Source organism: Mustelus asterias, unplaced genomic scaffold, assembly GCF_964213995.1.
Source record: "Mustelus asterias unplaced genomic scaffold, sMusAst1.hap1.1 HAP1_SCAFFOLD_346, whole genome shotgun sequence".
NCBI lineage: Eukaryota > Metazoa > Chordata > Chondrichthyes > Carcharhiniformes > Triakidae > Mustelus > Mustelus asterias.
Window position 1 is genome coordinate 35,262 of NW_027590306.1, and position 22,100 is coordinate 57,361.

The following is a 22,100-nucleotide window of genomic DNA, read 5'->3' on the forward strand; positions in this document are numbered from 1 at the left end:
TCAGCCATGATCATAACGAATGATGGAGCAGACTCGAAGGGCTGAATGGCCTCCTCCTGCTCCTATTTTCTATGTTTCTAACCAGGGTAATAGGATTCAGCATCTGACTCCTCGATTCAAAGTGTGAGAAATCGTTGGCGTGATCTATGATCCAGAGCAGTGGAGAGAACACATTAACGCCATTCAGTATGTAACCGCATGCTGTAATGAGAGGAAGTGGACCAGTTACAATGAGCTCAAATTCATCTTCTCATCTCTTAAGATATAATAATGCTCAGGTAGCATCAAACAATCAGTGATACAGCTCCCAAGGATAGGGGATACTCTTCAGGGTATTCTAGGCTAGTGGTATTCTATGCAGGGTTTTCTAGCGTAGTTATATTTTATACAGAGTATTTTGGGGTAGTGGTATTCTATACAGGGTATTCTAGGGTAGAGGTATTCTATTGAGGGTATTCTAGGGCAGGGGTATTCTATACAGGGTATTCGCGGGTAGCGGTATTCTATACGGGGTATTCTAGGGTAGAGGTATTCTATATGGGGTATTCTAGGGTAGAGGTATTCTATACGAGGTATTCTAGGGTAGAGGTATTCTATATGGGGTATTCTAGGATAGAGATATTCTAGACAGGGTATTTTAGGGTAGAGATATTCTATACGGCGTATCCTAGGATAGAGGTATTCTATACGGGGTATTTTAGGATAGAGGTATTCTCGACAGGGTATTCTAGGATAGAGGTATTCTATTCAGGGTATTTTAGGATAGAGGTATTCTCGACAGGGTATTCTAGGATAGAGGGATTCTAGACAGGGCATTCTAGGGTAGAGGGATTCTAGAGTAGGGGTATTCTATACAGGGTATTTTAGGATAGTGGTATTCTATACAGGGTATTCTGGGATAGAGGGATTCTATACAGGGTATTCTGGGATAGAGGGATTCTATACAGGGTATTCTAGGATAGAGGTATTCTATTCAGGGTACTTTAGGATAGAGGGATTCTAGACAGGGTATTCTAGGATAGAGAGATTCTAGAGTAGGGGTATTCTAAACAGGGTATTTTAGGATAGTGTTATTCTATACAGGGTATTCGAGGGTAGAGGGATTCTGGAGGAGGGGTATTCTATACAGGGTATTTTAGGATAGTGGTATTCTATACAGGGTATTCTAGGGTAGAGGGATTCGAGAGGAGGGGTATTCTATCTGATAACATATTTGCATCTGCTCTATATTACATTGTAAATATATAAAATGTCACTCTCTCTCTCTCCAGTAGGATTCCTTCATGCTGGAACATTAGCTCCTAACGTTTTAACACTTCTAGCTGCCACTGCAGGGTTTCCCATCATTATCTGCATGAATCTGTCTTGTGAACCATCAGCTAACTGAGGAGAAGGGGGATGAAGTTTGGACCCTGTGCTCTATAAATACCCTGGGTAGAGCCATGCCCACTTGGCCAAAGGGCAGCAGTAACAGCGGCTGAGGGTTACCTGTTATCAGCGTCTCATCTGGGTAAATGAACTGTGGGGATCTGATGTGGTGGTGCTTCTTTAAGAGTGACAATGGCTTGAAACCAATGAGAACCAAGCCTGGGCCATCAAATCTCTTCAATTCCTCGGTTTCCTCTTTCTCCAGAACAATCTGCCTCTGTCCATAAACCTGGGAACCAAAAAGAACAAGAACAGGTTTAAATTATATGAAAGAGCAACATCTTCCGAGGTACTCGCCCACTGACCCTCCCAAAGCCTGTCCACCATCTACAAGGCACAAGTCAGGAGTGATGGAGTACTCTCCACTTGCAGCTCCAGCAACACTCATGAAGCTTGACACCATCCAGGACAAAACAGCCCGCTTGACTGGCACTCCTTCTACAAGCATTCACTTCCTCCACCACGGACACATTGGCAGCCGTGTGTACCATCGATAAGATGCACTGCAGGAACTGACCAAGGTTCCTTCAATAGCTCCTTCCAAATGCACAACTACTTCCATCGAGAAGGGCCAGGGCAGCAGATACCTGGGAACACCATCACCTACAAGTTCCCCTCCAAGCCACTCACTATCCTGACTTGGAAATATATTGGCTGTTCCTTCACTGTCGCTTGGTCAAAATCCCTGAACTCCCTCCCTAACAGCACAGTGGGTGTACCTACACCACATGCACTGTCGCGTTTCAAGAAGGAAGCTCACCATCACCTTCTCAAGGGCAACTGGGGATGGGCAATCATAGAATCCCTGCAGTGCAGAAGGAGGCCATTCATCCCATTGAGTTTGTACCGACCACAATCCCACCCAGCCCCTATCCCTGTAGTCCCATGTATCTATCCTGATAGTGCCCCTGACACTAAGGAGCAATTTATCATGGCCAATCAACCTAACCCGCACATCTTTGGAGTGTGGGAGGAAACCGGAGCACCCGGAGGAAACCCACGCAGACACAGGGAGAACGTGCAGACTCCACACAGACAGTGACCCAAGCCGGGAATCGAACCCGGGTCCCTGGAGCTGAGGCACCAGTGCTAACCGCCGTGCCGCCCTAACGATCCTCTTCTGGATTAGGTCACACTGTGTGATATGAGTGATCACCGTCATGAGTAACACAGCCTCTGTGTTATTTTGTTAAAGAACACAGAGGCTCAAGCACGCTCTGTTCATTAGGCTGGACATATTTTGTGGAATAATCCATCAATATAGATGGTCATGTAACCACATCAAGCAGATAAACTCAATGAAGTGAAAGCAAAATTCTATGGACGCTGGAAATCTGAAATAAAAACAGAGAATGCTGGAAAAGCTCAGCAGGTGCACGGAGAGAGAAGCAGAGTTAACATTTCGGGTCCGTATGCCTCTTCTTCAAAGAGCTAATCCAGTGAAGGTGTGACTGAAAAATGGAAAGTTAATCTCGGTATAAAAAGAGCAAAGGGATGGAAGACTCTTCCCACTGGCTGTCTGGATTATGATGGTACAAAATATTCAGGACATTGGAAGAAGGGTGATGCGTATCCCAGAAACGGGGCGGTAGGGTGACACAGTGTTTAGCACTGCTGCTTCACAGCGCCAGGGACGCGAGTTTGATTCCCAGCTTGGGTCACTGTCTGTGTGGAGTCAGCACGTTCTCCCCCGTGTCTGTGTGGGTTTCCTCCGGGTGCTCCGGTTTCCTCCCACAGTCCGAATGACGTGCTGGTTAGGGTGCATTGGCTGTGCTAAATTCTCCCTCAGTGTTACCCGAACAGGCGCCGGAGTGTGGCGACTAGGGGATTTTCACAGTAACTTCACTGCAGTGTTAATGTCAGCCTTACTTGTGACACTAATAAATAAACTTTTAACTTTAAACAGGTAACCAGTTAAAGACAGAGCAGAAAATAAAAATGATACCTCGTACTGATCCTTATTTTAAAATAAAAAAGCAAGTTACAGGGAGGGAATCAGTTTGTGAAAGGGATGCAGAGAGTCAAATGTAAGTAGAAAGATTCCTACATTACAGCAGTGGCTAAACTTCGAAACCAATGCTGAACAAGGAGACAGGTTGTCGAAGTTTTTTGTCTTGCACTCATCAGGACAAACCCCAGAAGGTCAAATTTCAAACAATTGTGACAATTTATACCACAGGAGAAAAGGGTGTTGATTGGTTGACAAGTCGACTCTGATTGGCCGAGGTCTTGCCATGGAGAAAGCAATGGGGAGCTCTCGGCTCCTCAAGCTGCCAGATAATTCAAAACAGGTGCAAGGCTTGGGCATATTCCTTTTGTCTGCAGGAAAGTTCAGAAGTACTTCATTGGCTGTGAAGTGCTTTGGGCCATCTTGAAGTTGTGGAAGGCGCTATTTTAATTAATACAAGTTCTTTTTCTCTTTATTTACTCATCTCATTACCATTCTATCTTTGCCTTGCACCATTATCTCTTCTGTTATTTAATCTCTGCTGCCTCCCCTTTCACTCTTTCCAGCCCTCCATGCATACCTTCCTTCTGTACCTGTTTGAACCCTGTGGCATGTCTAACGTGGGCTAGTTGTAAAGAAAAGTCATCGACCTAAAACATTAACTCTTGTTTCTCTCTGTACAGTACGCACAAGGGATACAATAACAGGGGAGTTATATTCCTGGATGAGTAATTCAGAGGTTTTGACTAATGATAGAATCAGAGAATCCCTACAGTGCAGAAGGAGGCCGTTCAGCCCATCAAGTCTGCACCGACCACAATCCCACCCAGGCCCTATCCCCATAACCCTATGCATTTACTCTAGCTAGTCCCCCTGATACTAAAGGGGCAATTTAGCATGGCCAATCCACCTAACCCGCACATCTTTGGACTGTGGGAGGAAACCAGAGCACCCGGAGGAAACCCATGCAGACACGGGGAGAACGTGGAAACTCCAGATAGACAGTGACCCAAACCAGGAATCGAACCCGGGTCCCTGGCGCTGTGAGTCAGCAGTGCTAACCTACTGTGCCACCATGCCATCGATCTAGAGGCACGAGTTCAAACCACACCACAGCAACTGGGGGAGAAAAAGAGAAGATGCTGGAAAATCTCAGCAGGTTTGGCAGCATCTGTGAATAGAGAAAAGATGTGGAGATGCCGGCGTTGGACTGGGGTAAGTACAGTAAGAAGTCTCACAACACCAGGTTAAAGTCCAACAGGTTTATTTGGTAGCAAATACCATTAGCTTTCGGAGCACAGCTCCTTCGTCAGATGGAGTGGTTATCTGTTCTCAAACAGTGCAAACAGACACAGAAATCAAATTACAGAATACTGATTAGAATGCGAATCTCTACAGCCAGCCAGGTCTTAAATGTACAGACAATGTGGGTGGAGGGAGCATTCAACACAGGTTAAAGAGATGTGTATTGTCTCCAGACAGAACAGCTGGTGAAATTCTGCAAGCCCAGGAGGCAAGCTGTGGGGGTTACTGATAATGTGACATAAATCCAACATCCCGGTTTAGGCCGTCCTCATGTGTGCGGAACTTGGCTATCAGTTTCTGCTCAGCGACTCTGCGCTGTCGTGTGTCGTGAAGGCCGCCTTGGAGAACGCTTACCTGAAGATCCAAGACTGAATGCCCGTGACTGCTGAAGTGCTCCCCCACAGGAAGAGAACAGTCTTGCCTGGTGATTGTCGAGCGGTGTTCATTCATCCATTGTCGTAGCGTCTGCATGGTTTCCCCAATGTACCATGCCTCGGGACATCCTTTCTTGCAGCGTATCAGGTAGACAACGTTGGCCGAGTTGCAAGAGTAGGTACCGTGTACCTGGAAGATGGTGTTCTCACGTGAGATGATGGCATCCGTGTCGATGATCCGGCACGTCTTGCAGAGGTTGCTGTGGCAGGGTTGTGTGGTGTCGTGGTCACTGTTCTCCTGAAGGCTGGGTAGTTTGCTGCGGACAATGGTCTGTTTGAGGTTGCGTGGTTGTTTGAAGGCAAGAAGTGGGGGTGTGGGGATGGCCTTGGCGAGATGTTCGTCTTCATCAATGACATGTTGAAGGCTCCGGAGGAGATGCCGTAGCTTCTCCGCTCCGGGGAAGTACTGGACGACGAAGGGTACTCTGTCTGTCCCGTGTTTGTCTTCTGAGGAGGTCGGTGCGATTTTTCGCTGTGGCGCGTCGGAACTGTTGATCGATGAGTCGAGCGCCATATACTGTTCTTATGAGGGCATCTTTCAGCGTCTGGAGGTGTCTGTTGCGATCATCCTCATCCGAGCAGATCCTGTGTATTCGGAGGGCTTGTCCGTAGGGGATGGCTTCTTTTACGTGTTTAGGGTGGAAGCTGGAGAAGTGGAGCATCATGAGGTTAACCGTGGGCTTGCGGTACAGTGAGGTGCTGAGGTGACCGTCCTTAATGGAGATGCGTGTGTCCAAGAATGCAACCGATTCCAGAGAGTAGTCCATGGTGAGTCTGATGGTGGGATGGAACTTGTTGATGTCATCATATAGTTGTTTCAGTGATTGTTCACCATGACTCCAAAGGAAGAAAATGTCATCGATGTATCTAGTGTATAGCATCGGTTGAAGGTCCTGTGCGGTGAAGAAGTCTTGTTCGAACCTGTGCATGAAGATGTTGGCATATTGAGGTGCGAATTTTGTCCCCATGGCTGTTCCGTGTGTCTGGATGAAGAACTGGTTGTTGAAGGTGAAGATATTGTGGTCCAGGATGAAGCGGATGAGTTGTAAAATTGCATCTGGAAACTGGCAGTTGACGGCATTGAGTACTGAGGCCGTTGCAGCAATGCCATCATCGTGGGGGATGCTGGTGTAGAGTGCCGAGACATCCATTGTGACGAGGAGTGCTCCTGGTTCAACTGCTCCATGTGTGTTGAGTTTCTGTAGGAAGTCCGTAGTGTCGCGACAAAAGCTGGGGGTTCTTTGTACAATGGGTTTCAAGATGCCCTCGACATAGCCGGAGAGGTTCTCGCACAGGGTTCCGTTTCCTGAAACGATGGGACGGCCGGGTGTATTTGCTTTGTGTATTTTTGGGAGGCAGTAGAGATCTCCAACTTGTGGAGTACGTGGGATGAGAGCACGGAGGGTGCTCTGAAGGTCCAGATCAAAGGTTTTGATCAGAGTGTTGAGTTGACGGGTGTGTTCTTTGACGGATCTGTGGGTAACTGTCTGTAGTGTTCCTCGTTGTTCAGTTGTCGGTACACTTCTTTGCAGTAATCCGTTCTGTTCAGTATGACGATGGCCCCTTTGTCTGCTGGTTTGATGACAATGTTGCGGTTGGTCTTGAGAGCGTGGATGGCGTTGCGTTGTGCTTGGGTGATGTTCGGTGCTGTCTTGTGAGTGCGGCTGATGAATTTGGTGTTGACGCACCTCCTGATGGCTTGGGCATACATGTCAAGTCGACGGCAGCGGCCTTCCGGAGGAGTCCAATTCGACTCTTTCCTCTTCGGTTGCACTGCGGGTCTCTCTGTCTGCTGTTCCGGTTCATTAGCTGTCTCATTGTGTTCGCTGTTGGCCTCTTGGGGTTTGTGGAAGAACTCCCGCAGCCTCATTCGCCTGATGAATTCCTCTGTGTCCGCTGCGAGACTGATGGGGTCTATTTTGGTAGTGGGGCAAAAGTTGAGCCCTCGGCTGAGAACTTCGATTTCATCTGGCTGAAGTGTGTCGTCCGATAAGTTGACAATGGACTTCCCTGCAGTGGTGCTGTTTTCTACTGTGGTACCGGGGGGGGCTTGGTTGCTGCTGCTGGTGATGCCGAGTTTCTCAAGTTTCCTGTTCTTGGTGTGCATGTAGATGGTGTAGTTCCTTTGTCTCGTCTGCTTGGCAGAGTTTCGCAGCTGGTCTGCATCCTGAGCGCAAGTTGAGACTATGGATTCGATCTTGGTTTCCAGGCTGCGGCGTTTGCTGTAAAGTTGGTGTATGAGGTGTTTGAGGAGGGTGAGAGAGGTGCGACGGCACAGTCTCTCAGCGTAGTCCGTGTTATAGGTTGACCTGAGTGGGTTCGTGATCCGTAGTCCTTTCGGTATCTTGTCTGCTTTCTTGCATGTTTGTAGAAACTTGATGTCTGTGTCGATATGCGCGATCTTCTTGGAGATCCTCTCCACTTGGAACCGGCAGTTTGCGGCGTTGATGGTAGTCATGATGTGGAGATGCCGGCATTGGACTGGGGTAAGCACAGTAAGAAGAGAAAAGAGCCCACGTTTCGAGTCTGGATGACCCTTCGCCAGAGCTGTATAATAAAGGGGAAATTAGTCTGTGATCATGAAATTACCCGATTGTTGTTAAAAACCCATCTGGTTCATTAATGCTCTTTAGAGAAGGAAATCTGCCGTCCTTACCCGGTCTGGCCTGTCTGAGGATCCAGAACTGCATGGCTGACTCTCAACTACCCTCTGATTGACTTAGAAAGCCACTCAGTTGTGTCAAAAGTCACGATGAAACTGCATTGTGGATGTGCCTTCACACCGCAGAGTGCAGCAGTTTTAGACAAAGCCTCATCATCGCCTTCTCGAGGGCAATTAGGGATGCACAATAACTCACATCTCGTTCATGAATTAAGAAAGAGCATTTTCTGTTTGTATTTCAGATTACCAGCATCCGCAGTGTTTTGCCTTTGGTCAGGCAGGAGTTGACGTTTTAATTCAGCACGGTATAGGTTCACCGTCCTTTACCTGGGCCTTCTTGGTGTCGCTGGGCAGGAGCAGACTGCCCGTCTCCCCGTTAAACCAGCGGGTTTTGGTTTTGACGGGCTCGTTGCTTTCTCGGTACAGGCGGGCGGCACTGGGTTTCCTGGCACTCCGCATGAGATTGTAAACTCCGACTGAAAGTTCCACGCCTTCTCCCAGCTTCAGGTTCAGCCTGGCCAAAACAAAACAAAAAAAAACAGGACATCAAATACAAGCGGCACCGGAACAGAGAGTTTAACAGGGGCTGAAACACAAAGACATTCTGATGCACATTAAGCGGTTGAAGAAGGCGGCAGTTTAGGGATGGGGGGCGGTGGGGTTTAAGCCAAGGTCCTGACGACTTGGTCAGCTGGATGTAAAAGATCCCACAGCATCACATGGAGGATGGCACGGTGGCACAGTGGTTAGCACTGCTGCTTCACAGCTCCAGGGACCTGGGTTCGATTCCCGGCTTGGGTCACTGTCTGTGTGGAGTTTGCACATTCTCCTCGTATCTGCGTGGGTTTCCTCCGGGTGCTCCGGTTTCCTCCCACAGTCCAAAGATGTGCGGGTTAGGTTGATTGGCCATGCTAAAAATTGCCCTTAGTGTCCTGAGATGCGTAGGTTAGAGGGAGTAGTGGGTAAATATGTAGCGATGAGGGGGTAGGGCCTGGGTGGGATTGTGGTCGGTGCAGACTCGATGGGCCGAATAGCCTCTTTCTGATTCATTTTGGTAGGAAGAATGCATAGGACACAATATAAAATAAAACAAACAATTCTAAAGTGGGTGCTGGAGCAGAGAGACCTGGGTGTATATGTGCATAAATCACTGAAGGTGGCAGGACAAGTTGAGAAAGTGGATAAAAAGGCACATGGGATCTTGGTCTTTATAAATAACAGCACAGAGTACAACAGCAAGGGAGTGAAAATGAATTTTTACAAAACACTGGTCCAGCATCAACTGGAGTATTGCGTCCAATTCTGGAGATTGCAATTTAGGAAAGATATGACGGCTTCAGAAAAGGTCCAGGTGGTTCCAGGGATGAGGGACTTCAGTTATGTGGATAGATTGGAGAAGTTGGAACTGTTTTCCTTGGAAAAGTTCAAAATCACGAGGGATCTGGACAGAGTCAAGAGGGAGAAACTGTTCCCATTGGTGGAAAGATCAAGAACCAGAGGACCAATGCACCTAACCAGCACATCTTTCCAGAGGAAACTGGAGCACCTGGAGGAAACCCACACAGACACGGGGAGAATGTGCAGACTCCGCACAGTCACCCAAGCCGAGAGTCAAACACGGATCCCTGGCGCTGTGAGGCAGTAGTGCTAACCACTGTGCCACCCTATATAACATCTGGGTGAAGCACTGGCGAGGCTATGGTTTCAGGTCAGGATTAGAATGATCAAAACGTGCGCAGTGTGTTGTACTTAAACATAATAAATAGGAACAGGAATGCTCCACCATTCAATGAGATCACGGCTGATTTGATTGTGGCCTTAACTCCACTTCCCTGCCTGTTTCTCTCTCCTATCAAAAACCCGTCTCATCAGCCTCGAATGTTCTTATTATCGACAGGTGTACAGCATGTTAGAATCGTAGAATCCTACAGTGCAGAAGGAGGCCATTTGGCCCATCAGGTCAAAGGTAGGGCTCTGAAGACTGTGGAGGAACAGAGAGATCTTGGGGTCCATATCCACAGATCTCTGAAGGTTGCCTCTCAAGTGGATAGAGCTGTGAAGAAGGCCTATAGTGTGTTAGCGTTTATTAACAGGGGGTTGGAGTTTAAGAGCCGTGGGGTTATGCTGCAACTGTACAGGACCTTGGTGAGACCACATTTGGAATATTGTGTGCAGTTCTGGTCACCTCACTATAAGAAGGATGTGGAAGCGCTGGAAAGAGTGCAAAGGAGATTTACCAGGATGCTGCCTGGTTTGGGGGGTAGGTCTTATGAGGAAAGGTTGAGGGAGCTAGGGTTGTTCTCTCTGGAGTGGAGGAGGTTGAGGGGAGACTTAATAGAGGTTTATAAAACGATGAAGGGGATAGATAGAGTGAACGTTCAAAGACTATTTCCTCGGGTGGATGGAGCTAATACAAGGGGGCATAACTATAGGGTTCATGGTGGGAGATATAGGAAGGATGTCCGAGGTAGGTTCTTTACGCAGAGAGTCGTTGTGGTGTGGAATGGACTGCCTGCAGTGATAGTGGAGTCAGACACTTTAGGAACATTTAAACAGTTATTGGATAGGCACATGGAGCACACCAGGATGATAGGGAGTGGGATAGCTTGATCTTGGTTTCAGATAAAGCTCGGCACAACATCATGGGCCGAAGGGCCTGTTCTGTGCTGTACTGTTCTATGTTCTATCAAGTCTGCTCTGACCACAATCCCACCAGGCCCTATCCCCATGCATTTACCCTAGCTAGCCCCCCTGACACTGAGGTGCAATTTAGCATGGACAATACATCTAACTCGCACATCTTTGGACTGTGGGAGGAAACCAGAGGACCCAGAGGAAACCTACACAGACACGGGGGGAATGTGCAAACTCTACACAGACAGTGACCAAAGCCGGGAATTGAACCCAGGTCCCTGGCGCTGTGAGGCAGCAGTGCTAACCACTGTGCCACCGTGCCGTTGTAAACCTCGGGTTCACATTTGACCTACCTTCGTTTTCCTCTGCTTCCTCTGGATCCTCCTCATCTTCATTCCAAAAGTGTGACTGCCAATCCGCCATATCTGCTGTGGAGGAAGTGCCAACTCCCCTGTCAGGTAGAAGTACAAGGGACACCTCCCTGCATTATCCCCATCTCCTTTGGCACCCAAAGTCCTATTGATTTCTGCCTGGACTATGCTCATCGAGTGAGCATCCACAGTCCACAGTGGGGTGGAGCATTCCAAAGGGAGATGTACGGCTCATCCAGTGCTGGCCTCACTGTGGTTGATTAATTTTCTCCAGGCAAAGGGTATTAACAGATTCAAGGTAGGTGACCCAGATCAGTCATGAATTAGCTGAATGATGGAACAGACTCGAGGGACCGAATGGCCTCCTCCTAGGTGGAAAGTGAGACTTGGTGTTGGGAAATGTGCCCAATATAAGTCTCTTTTAAATTACACATCTGGATTTTAAATGTTTGGAATGATATACAACAGAGAAGAGCAATGGGAGAAGAAATATAAGGTAGTATTAAAGCAGCAGTTATTGAAATGTGTTCCCCTGGAGGGAGCTGTCCCTTTAAGAGGAGAATATGGCACTTTAAGAGTGCAGTAAGAAGTCTCACAACACCAGGTTAAAGTCCAACAGGTTTATTTGGTCGCAAAAGCCACTAGCTTTCGGAGCGCTGCTCCTGCATCAGGTGAGTGGGAGTTCTGTTCACAAACAGGGTGTATAAAGACACAAACTCAATTTACAAAATAATGGTTGGAATGCGAGTCTTTACAGGTAATCAAGTCTCAAAGATACAGACAATGTGAGTGGAGGGAGGGTTAAGCACAGGTTAAAGAGATGTATATTGTCTCCAGACAGGACAGTTAGTGAGATTTTGCAAGCCCAGGCAAGTCATGGATTACAGATAGTGTGACATGAACCCAAGATCCTGGTTGAGGCCGTCCTCATGTGTGCGGAACTTGGCTATCAGTCTCTGCTCAGAGACTCTGCGCTGTCGCATGTCGTGAAGGCTGCCTTGGAGAACGCTTACTCGAAGATCAGAGGCCGAATGCCCGTGACTGCTGAAGTGTTCCCCAACAGGAAGAGAACACTCTTGCCTGGTGATTGTCGAGCGGTGTTCATTCATCTGTTGGCATAGCGTCTGCATGGTCTCCCCAATGTACCATGTCTCGGGGCATCCTTTCCTGCAGTGTATGGAGGTAGACAACGTTGGTCGGGTTGCAAGTGTATGTACCGTGTACCTGGTGGATGGTGCTCTCACGTGAGATGATGGCATCCATGTCAATGATCCGGCACGTCTTGCAGAGGTTGCTGTGGCAGGGTTGTGTGGTGTCGTGGTCACTGTTCTCCTGAAGGCTGGGTAGTTTGCTGCGGACAATGGTCTGTTTGTGGTTGTGCGGTTGTTTGAAGGCAAGAAGTGGGGGTGTGGGGATGGCCTTGGTGAGATGTTTGTCTTCATCAATGACATGTTGAAGGCTCTGGAGAAGATGTCATAGCTTCTCTGCTCCGGCGAAGTACTGGATGATGAAGGGTACTTTGTCTGCCGTGTCCCGTGTTTGTCTTCTGAGGAGGTTGGTGCGATTTTTCACTGTGGCGCATTGGAACTATCGATCGATGAGTCGAGCGCCATATCCTGTTCTTATGAGGGCATCTTTCAGCGTCTGGAGGTGTCTGTTGCGATCCTCCTCATCTGAGCAGATCCTGTGTATACGGAGGGCTTGTCCATAGGGGATGGCTTCGTTAACGTGTTTAGGGTGGAAGCTGGAGAAGTGGAGCATCGTGAGGTTATCTGTGGGCTTGCGGTACAGTGAGGTGCTGAGGTGACCGTCCTTGATGGAGATGCGTATGTTCAAGAATGCAACTGATTCTGGAGAGTAGTCCATGGTGAGTCTGATGGTGGGATGGAACTTGTTGATGTCATCATATAGTTGTTTCAGTGATTGTTCACCATGAGTCTAAAGGAAGAAAATGTCATCGATGTATCTAGTGTATAGCATCAGTTGAAGGACCTGTGCGGTGAAGAGGTCCACTTCACCAGGCAAGAGTGTTCTCTTCCTGTTGGGGAACACTTCAGCGGTCACGGGCATTCAGCCTCTGATCTTCGGGTAAGCGCTCTCCAAGATGGCCTTCACAACAACGCAGAGTCGCTGAGCAGAGAGTGATAGCCATGTTCCACACACATGCGGACGGCCTCAACCGGGATCTTGGGTTCATGTCACACTACCTGTAACCCCCATGACTTGCAAAATCTCACTAACTGTCCTGTCTGGAGACAATACACATCTCTTTAACCTGTGCTTAACGCTCTCTCCACTCACAATGTCTGTACCTTTAAGATTACCTGTAAAGACTCACATCCCAACCATTATTCTGTAAATTGAGTTTGAGTCTTTATATGCCCTGTTTGTGAGGAGATCTCCCACTCACCTGACGAAGGAGCAGCGCTCCGAAAGCTAGTGGCGTTTGCTACCAAATAAACCTGTTGGACTTTAACCTGGTGTTGTTAGACTCCTTACTGTGTTTACCCCAGTCCAACGCCGGCACCTCCACATCATCAATAACCAGGGCATAGATTTAAGTTAAGGGGCAGGTTGTTTAAAAGAGATGTGAGGAAAAGCTTTTTCACCCAGAGGCTGGTGGGAATTTAGAGCTGACTGCCTGAAAGGGTGGTAAAGGCAGGAACCCTCAGAAGAAGCATTTAGATGAGCACACGAAACACCATAGAATGCAAGGCTACAAATCAAGTGCTGGAAAATAGGATTAGAATAGATAAGTGTTTGATGGCCAGCGTGGAAACAATGAGCCAAAGGGCCTCTTTCTGTGCTGTAAAACTCTATGTCTCTATGACTGTATGTATGTAAAGTGATCACTGAGTGTGTGGGTGAGGGCACTCAAGGTGGTGCAGGGTGGTGAGAGGGGGGGGGGGCTGCTTTACAATGGTCTTCAGAACTGGGCTAATGTCTCTGTGAATGCCACCTTAGCATCCACTACCTCCATTTCTGTCTCAGGCAGATGGATATCCCGCGGAGGGGCACTCCAGGGATGGAGGGAAAATACTCAACTCCCAATTCTCGCCTGCACGATGAATTTCCGGCCCAATGTTCCAGATCAGGAGCCTTCCATAAATTCATTTAAAACAGGGAAGCTGGATAAACCACCTGAGAGAGAAAGGGTACGTTGAGAAGCGGAGAGGAAGCAGAGTGGGCAGTAACTTGTGTGGAACTTACAAACTAGCACAACCTCGTTTGGCTGAATGGCTGTAGACTTCATGTTACAGTTCACTCAGAGAGTCCGAGTTGCCTTGGTAACCTGCACTTTTCCATGCGTGTTGTAGTCTGGAGCTATGGTCAGTGACGGTCGAGGCTCCAACATTCTTTCCATCACATGTCTGACCAGGAATCTCTCCCACTCTCACCACCTGACATTGGCGTCTGTTTGGAAGGATTATACAGGCTGATTTTCAACCTGTTTGGCTGCATTATGAACTCACCTTCCTTGGACATCAAGTCCTGGGGTGGGACTCGAACCCGGAGCTTCTGGATCAGAGGCAGGGACACCAACCCACTGTGCCACAGGATCTCGTACATTTGATGTAATTCTATATAATAGAACAAGAAGTTGTTGATGATGAACTGTTTTTAAGCACGTACAGAACCAGGGAGGAAGGTGGAAGGAACAAATAGAAGTTGTATTGGAAAGAAGAGATTTTTTGGATATTCCTTAATGGCAGAAATCCGGAGAGTGAGCAGGGACAGAGACACTTGTGGGTTCATGTGCATCTTTCAAGGTGGCTGGACAGATTGAGAGCGGTTCGCAAAGCATCTTGGGCTTCATTATTAGAGGCACTGAGGACAAAAGTAGGGAAGTTATGCTGAACCTGTATAAAGCTTGGGTTAAGCACCAATTAGAAGACTGCACTGAGTTCTGGTCGCTTTAGGAAGGGTGTGAGGGTCCTTGTGACAATGAAGAGGGAGATTTATCAGAATGCTGCCAGGGATGGGGAGGATTTTAGCTACAGGGTTAGGTTGGAGAAGTTGGGGTTGTTCTCCTTGGAGTGAAGGAGATTGAGAGGAGATTTGCCAAGGGTGTACAAGGTTTAGATCAAGTGGACAAAGAAAAGCTATTGCCGTTAGCTGAGGGTACAAGGACTGAAGGAGACAGAGATGAGGTTTCGGGCAAGGTGTGCAGGGGGTAAAATGAGGAAGGGGGTGAAATCAGATATAATGAAAGATTTCAAAAGGAAATTGGATGGGCACTTGGAGGAAGATAAACTTGTGGGGAGACGGGGATAGAGCGGGGGAGTGGGACTGACTGGATTGTTCGACAGAGAGCTGGCACTAACTCAATGGTCCCTTTCTGTGTCGTGACGATTCTGACTCGCTCAGTTACACACATCTACCCTCAGGAACCTCTGGCTCAGGGAGCAGTAAATAAAATCAGCCAGCAGTCTCTAACTAACAGCGAGAGTGTGTGTTGGGTATGCACAGGGCCAGACTGCGATACCTCTCACAGTCAAATTTATGTAACAGAGGTCTAAGTAGGCCATTCGGTAATAGCATTCTAGAATACACTCTGATTCCTTTTCCGAGTCGGCTTTATGATATAAATCCTTTATCACCTCATTTTTTTGTTATAACTCTATTAATCTTTTAGAGCTAGACACCTCTGCCTGATCCTCTACCTGCTTAGGTCTTTCCTTTACCATCTCATCAGAGTGTCAGCTAGCTGGACCTCAATTCCTTCATCTTCCTCTTTTGTTCTCCCACTCCAGTTTTCACTAATGGCTGTGGGATCTTGTCACCACACGATCTGGAAAAATTCCAGGGTATTTTTCTTTTAACGCCTCAGTTCCCTGGTTTTCTTTTGGCTTTTCCACTACAGTGAGCATCAGTCCCTCCTGTGAACCAGCGATATCATTTCCAAGGATAAACTGTATTCCTGGAATAGCCAAGTTTTCCATCACTCCCACTATCACTTCCCCAGTCTTGATTGGACTTTCTAGCCTTATCTTACACAGGGGACATACTCCTCTCTCCATTTATTCCACAGATTACCACTCTCTCGGGCAATATTTCAGGAGTGCAAATATTTTCACCTCTTACTATTGGAGACAGATTAGCTCCCATATCTCTCAATATTTTAACTTCTTTACCTACTCCTCCTGTTCTACCTGAGTAAATCTTACCCACACAGGTAAAGTCGTTGAAAAGATCAGACGCTATCTTACTATCCAGCCTGTGCCGAGGCTGTGCACTCTCCTTTAGCTCCTCGACCTCTCTGGAATTTCCCTCACTGCCTTAGCTAATCCCACTGGTTGAGCCTCTTTTACCACATCCTTTTTCCCAGTGCCTTTCTTAAGCCATCAGCACTGTGACTTAGTGTGTCCGACCTTATTACAGTGAAAACACCCGAGGTCTTTCACCTCTTTTCCACCTTCTTGGGTTTCTTTTATCACAGGTGGTAAACTGTTCCCAATGTGATCTACATTTTTGTTTTTCATTGAAGGATCTCCCTCTTTCCCAATTTCTATCCCTCATGGAATGAAATTGCTGTTGGAAGCTAGATGTCAATTTATGCAGTAATGTGTATTCATCTGCCATCTCTGCAGCTCTTCTCACTGTTTTAACTTTCTGTTCCTCAACATGTGTTCTTATCACTTCTGGATATGAGTTTTTAAACCCCTCCAGCAGAATAATATCTCTAATAACCTCATATATCTTTTCTATCTTTAATGCTCCCACCCATCTATTGAAGTTGCTCTGTTTAATTCTTTCAAACTCGATATAAGTCTGACCTGGTTCCTTTCTTACATTTCTGAACCGTTGTCTCTATGCTAATTCATAGGCACTCAAAACAACCTTCTTTACTTCTTCATATTTTCCTGACACCTCCTCTGACAGCGCTGCAAACACCTCAGTAGCCCTGCTTACCAACTTTGGTCTGAATTAACGTTACCCACACCTCTTCTGGCCATTTCATCTGTGTAGCCAATTTCTCAAAGGAAATGAAAAAGACTTCTGCATCTTTTTCATCAAATTTTGCTAATGTTTGGACATATTTGTATGTATCCCCACCAGGCGGTTGGCCACGATGAGTTTGCCCATCATCACTTCTATCTTGCACTTTTACTTCAGTCATTTGAAGTCTTTTTGCTTCAAGTTCCAACGTCATCTTTTCCAACTCGAACAATCTTTCTCTTTCTTCTTTCTCTGACTCCAGCCTTTTCAGTTCACTTTCTAGCTCCAATTGTCTCATTTGCAATTTATTTTTTTTCTAACTCCACTGCACTTGACTGTTTCTCTGATATGCCTAAATGATTGGATAACTCCGTTACAATTTCAGCTTTCTTATTATCCCTGGTTAAACCCACTTTTAGCCTGTTTGCTAATTCTACAAGTGTCGTCTTTTTCTGTCTTTCTAAGCTTCCTTGGCAAATTTGGGAAGCATCTTCGACCCCCAGAATCTCTTTAGCAATTTTAAGAACCATTTCCCCACTTTTGATTTAAGCGACAACAAGCCACCAAACTTAAACAGATTTTCCACTTCTCACTGAAGGTTTATTTAAAGATCGAGGACGAGTCATAGCCTGAACCCGAGCCCCCAATCTGTTATAAAGCAGAGGTTGATGCCCCCCTCTGAGAACTAACACCTAACCACTCAAAGAGGAATACCTCACCTTATAATCTGTAAAAAGTGTGTGTGAAGTGGTGTGACCCGCTCTTCGGCAACTCCTAGTGGTTAAATACAAAATAAATCCCTGACACTCACTCTAAAATCAACACGTAACAATTAATTTATCTAACTAACAGTGAACAAATTAACTAAACTAGTAACGAACCGGATAAAACACGATTCTAATGGAATGCTGTTCAGATAAATACAATTTCCACTCCTTAACAAAATAGAATTTAGTCACTCTCAAAATTACAATCATGTTTGGCATCTTCTGGAATGTTCTGGGCCTTCTCTGTTGAATCTTCTGTCTGGAACTTCTTTCTTCTTTAGTATCTTTGCTATTTCGATAGTGCTTTCTCTTAAGACTTAGGTGAAGCTATGAGAGCCAGCAATTCGCTCTCTCTCTCTCTAGAATGGAGAGCTGAACTAAGAGCTGTTAACTCTAGAAGGCGGCAGTTGCTCTCTCTCTCTCTTTGTTCCACTGCCCCTTCTTTTATACCCCTGATGGCATATCAGTATTTTCCACAATAGGATTGGTCCTAGATTGTCAAAACCATCAGACTTAAATTTAATAGGTTCTTGGTATCTAAGTGCTTGATTCAAATTGGCTAAATTCAAAAGCCTGTTGTTTTGGAAAAACTGCTGCTCGGCCTTTCAATACAAATGTTTCAGTTTGGGCTCTCTGTGTACTTGCACTTTTAATCTCTAAGCACGGAAAAAGCACCACCTTTTACCGGGACTATGCAATGCTTCCCCCCCCCCCCCCCTCTCTCCTCCCCCCTCCCCCCCCCCCATAGCATTTTACGGTTTTCCAAACACCAAAACTTTAACTTCCTACTTCCCAATCTACAATTACTCAACCCAACTTCGCAACAGTTAGGAGATAAATATTGTCCAGGGGAACCCTCCTGGTTCTTAGAGTCATCGAGTCATACAGTACAGAAGAGGTCCTTCAGCCCATTGAGCCTGTACCAACAAAACTACACTAAATCTACACTAATCCCACTTTCCAGCACTTGGCCCATGGCCTTGAATGTTCTGACATTTCAAGTGCTCATCCACATACTTTTTAAAGGTTGTGAGGTTTCCCGCCTCTACTACCCTCCCAGATAGCGCATTCCAGACTCCCACCACCCTCTGGGTGAAAAATCTTTTCCTCAAATCCCCTCTAAATCACCTTAAAATTATGCCCCCTCATTACTGACCCTTCAACTAAGGGTAACAGCTGCTTCCGATCCACCCTGTCCACACCTCTCATAATCTTGTACACCTTCTTCAAAACAGTGCCATGGGATCTCTTACATCCACCTGAGAGGGAAAACATCTCATCCCAAAGGACAGTACTGCAGCACTCCCTCAGTACTGCACTGGCAACATCAGTTTGAATCATCTAATTTGTTATGATCATCGGCCAGAGCTCCAAGTGTTGGCGAGATCCGGTTAGTGACCAATGACATTTTATTTAACATAGACAAAGCTTGAGATTTGAGACACTTGTTCACTGAATAAAGTCACAAAATTCCACAGAGTTTGAAGAAAGAGAAATTAACTTTACTATGCAAGATCAGAAAGATAAAACTATTTACAACATGTATCCTAAACGTTAGCATTCAGGTTTCAAGAGGTATATTTAAATTAACAGGCAAATTGTGGTCAGACATGCCAACGACATAATCTTCTTGTTATTGTAGAATCATAGAGTTTTACAGCACAGAAAGAGGCCCTCCAGCCCATCATATCTGCAACGGCCATCCAGCACCTAGCCAAGGCGGAGATAGACAGATTTTTAACCAGTAAGGGAATCAAGGGTTATGGAGTATTGCATAATGACAGGCGTGACCAAAACAGAGTCCACGATTTCTCAACATCACACCCAGACATCAGTAACACTGTGAGTCAACCAATCTCACTGTAACTCTCTCACTCACAAAAGTTTCCAATTTTCATCTTAGAAGATCTTACCTTGGAATTATCTCAAAAACTCGCTCCAACTCAGACGGCTTCAATGACGCCCCACCTCGCAGGATTTTAATCTCGTCTCCTGAGATCACGTGCCCCTGGATTCCCAAGTACACTCAAACAGCTACTCAACAGCATGATTTCAGTTCTTCGGCCATGCTGAGCAGAACATAACTATTCAAAAGTGGTACCTTTGTCCCAACGGCCCACAGCACAGTCACCAACATTTGGCTGTCTTCTTGGATCTTCAGGGCTTCTCTTGAACCCTCAGGCAGCATCAATGGTAGCCCATCTTATTGGGTTTCAGTCTCACCTTCCAAGATCCCGTTCCCCTGGAATCCCCGAGTATACTCTCAAACACCAAACTACAGGCAGAATTTCAGACCTTCGGCCACACCGTGTTTCTCTTTTAACTGAACTTAACTGCCCCTGTCTGAGGTCTCTTACTTGGGACTTCCTTGTGGGACCTCTCTCTGTGCTCTCCCCCCTGTCTGGGACACTGTTTGGTTCTGGCAATCCGCACCCGGATTCTCATGCCATTTATATTCTTTCTCTTTATGTGTAGTCAGTTTGGGCCTGTCGTGGGCCGGGACAACTTATGCTGAACTGAGTGCGGGAAGCCCACTCCCAGGTCTGCTCACGTGCCGAAATTCCAAGGTCTGTCAGGAGTTGAGGTTCCAGACTTCCAAGCTCAACATTAAGGTAAGTTCGGGTTATGTAATAACTCAGATCCCTGCAGTAGGACTGGAACTCACAACCCTCTGTCTCAGAGATGAGAGGACCACACTGAGCCAAGGCTGACCACCTCAATACCAAAGCAAGGAGATAATGTGGAACTTACCACGGAACTCTGATTCAACTATGCTTGGCAGTTGTGTGTACATTTCTGGTCCCTTTCTTATAAAAAGGAGCAGGAAAATTACAGAAAAGATTAACAAGAGTGCTAGTGGGACTGAGAGGATCCAACTCTCAGGAACGATTTAGCAAGCTCTTCCCTGGAAAACAGGACAGTGAGAGGCGATCAGATCAGTGATAGGGTAGATGTGGAGAAACTACTACAGAATCTTGTTATTGTAGAATTACATAAGAACATAAGAACATAAGAAATAGGAGCAGGAGTAGGCCATCTAGCCCTTCGAGCCTGCCCCGCCATTCAATAAGATCATGGCTGATCTGACGTGGATCAGTACCACTTACCCGCCTGATCCCCATAACCCTTAATTCCCTTACCGATCAGGAATCCATCCATCCGCGCTTTAAACATATTCAGCGAGGTAGCCTCCACCACCTCAGTGGGCAGAGAATTCCAGAGATTCACCACCCTCTGGGAGAAGAAGTTCCTCCTCAACTCTGTCTTAAACCGACCCCCCTTTATTTTGAGGCTGTGTCCTCTAGTTTTAACTTCCTTACTAAGTGGAAAGAATCTCTCCGCCTCCACCCTATCCAGCCCCCGCATTATCTTATAAGTCTCCATAAGATCCCCCCTCATCCTTCTAAACTCCAACGAGTACAAACCCAATCTCCTCAGCCTCTCCTCATAATCCAAACCCCTCATCTCCGGTATCAACCTGGTGAACCTTCTCTGCACTCCCTCCAATGCCAATATATCCTTCCTCATATAAGGGGACCAATACTGCACACAGTATTCCAGCTGCGGCCTCACCAATGCCCTGTACAGGTGCATCAAGACATCCCTGCTTTTATATTCTATCCCCTTCGCAATATAGGCCAACATCCCATTTGCCTTCTTGATCACCTGTTGTACCTGCAGACTGGGCTTTTGCGTCTCATGCACAAGGACCCCCAGGTCCCTTTGCACGGTAGCATGTTTTAATTTGTTTCCATTGAGATAGTAATCCCATTTGTTATTATTTCCTCCAAAGTGTATAACCTCGCATTTCTCAACGTTATACTCCATTTGCCATATCCTCGCCCACTCACTCAGCCTGTCCAAATCTCTCTGCAGATCTTCTCCGTCCTCCACACGATTCACTTTTCCACTTATCTTTGTGTCGTCTGCAAACTTCGTTACCCTACACTCCGTCCCCTCCTCCAGATCATCTATATAAATGGTAAATAGTTGCGGCCCGAGTACCGATCCCTGCGGCACGCCACTAGTTACCTTCCTCCAACCGGAAAAACACCCATTTATTCCGACTCTTTGCTTCCTGTCGGATAGCCAGTCCCCAATCCACTTTAACACACTACCCCCAACTCCGTGTGCCCTAATCTTCTTCAGTAGCCTTTTATGGGGCACCTTATCAAACGCCTTTTGGAAATCCAAAAACACCGCATCCACCGGTTCTCCTCCATCAACCGCCCTAGTCACATCTTCATAAAAATCCAACATGTTCGTCAAGCACGACTTTCCCCTCATGAATCCATGCTGCGTCTGATTGATCGAACCATTTCTATCCAGATGCCCTGCTATCTCCTCTTTAATAATGGATTCCAGCATTTTCCCTACTACAGACGTTAAGCTGACCGGCCTATAGTTACCCGCCTTTTGTCTCCTTCCTTTTTTAAACAGCGGCGTAACATTAGCCGTTTTCCAATCAACCGGCACTACCCCAGAATGCAACGAGTTTTGATAAATAATCACTAACGCATCCACTATTACCTCTGACATTTCTTTCAATACCCTGGGATGCATTCCATCCGGACCCGGGGACTTGTCCACCTTCAGTCCCATTAGTCTACC

The 22,100-nt window shown here is 46.7% G+C and overlaps 1 protein-coding gene across 1 annotated transcript in view; it reads right to left on the reverse strand.

The window, feature by feature from the left end:
* Positions 1-22,100, reverse strand: part of LOC144486454 (X-ray repair cross-complementing protein 5-like) — a 52,296-nt gene that overhangs the window by 11,956 nt on the left and 18,240 nt on the right. The window contains exons 3-5 of the mRNA XM_078204484.1: positions 14,256-14,363; positions 8,105-8,291; positions 1,489-1,657 (exon numbers count right to left, since the gene is read on the reverse strand). Of these exons, the coding sequence (XP_078060610.1) occupies positions 1,489-1,657; positions 8,105-8,291; positions 14,256-14,363 (464 nt within the window). The remainder of the gene's footprint in view (positions 1-1,488; positions 1,658-8,104; positions 8,292-14,255; positions 14,364-22,100) is intronic.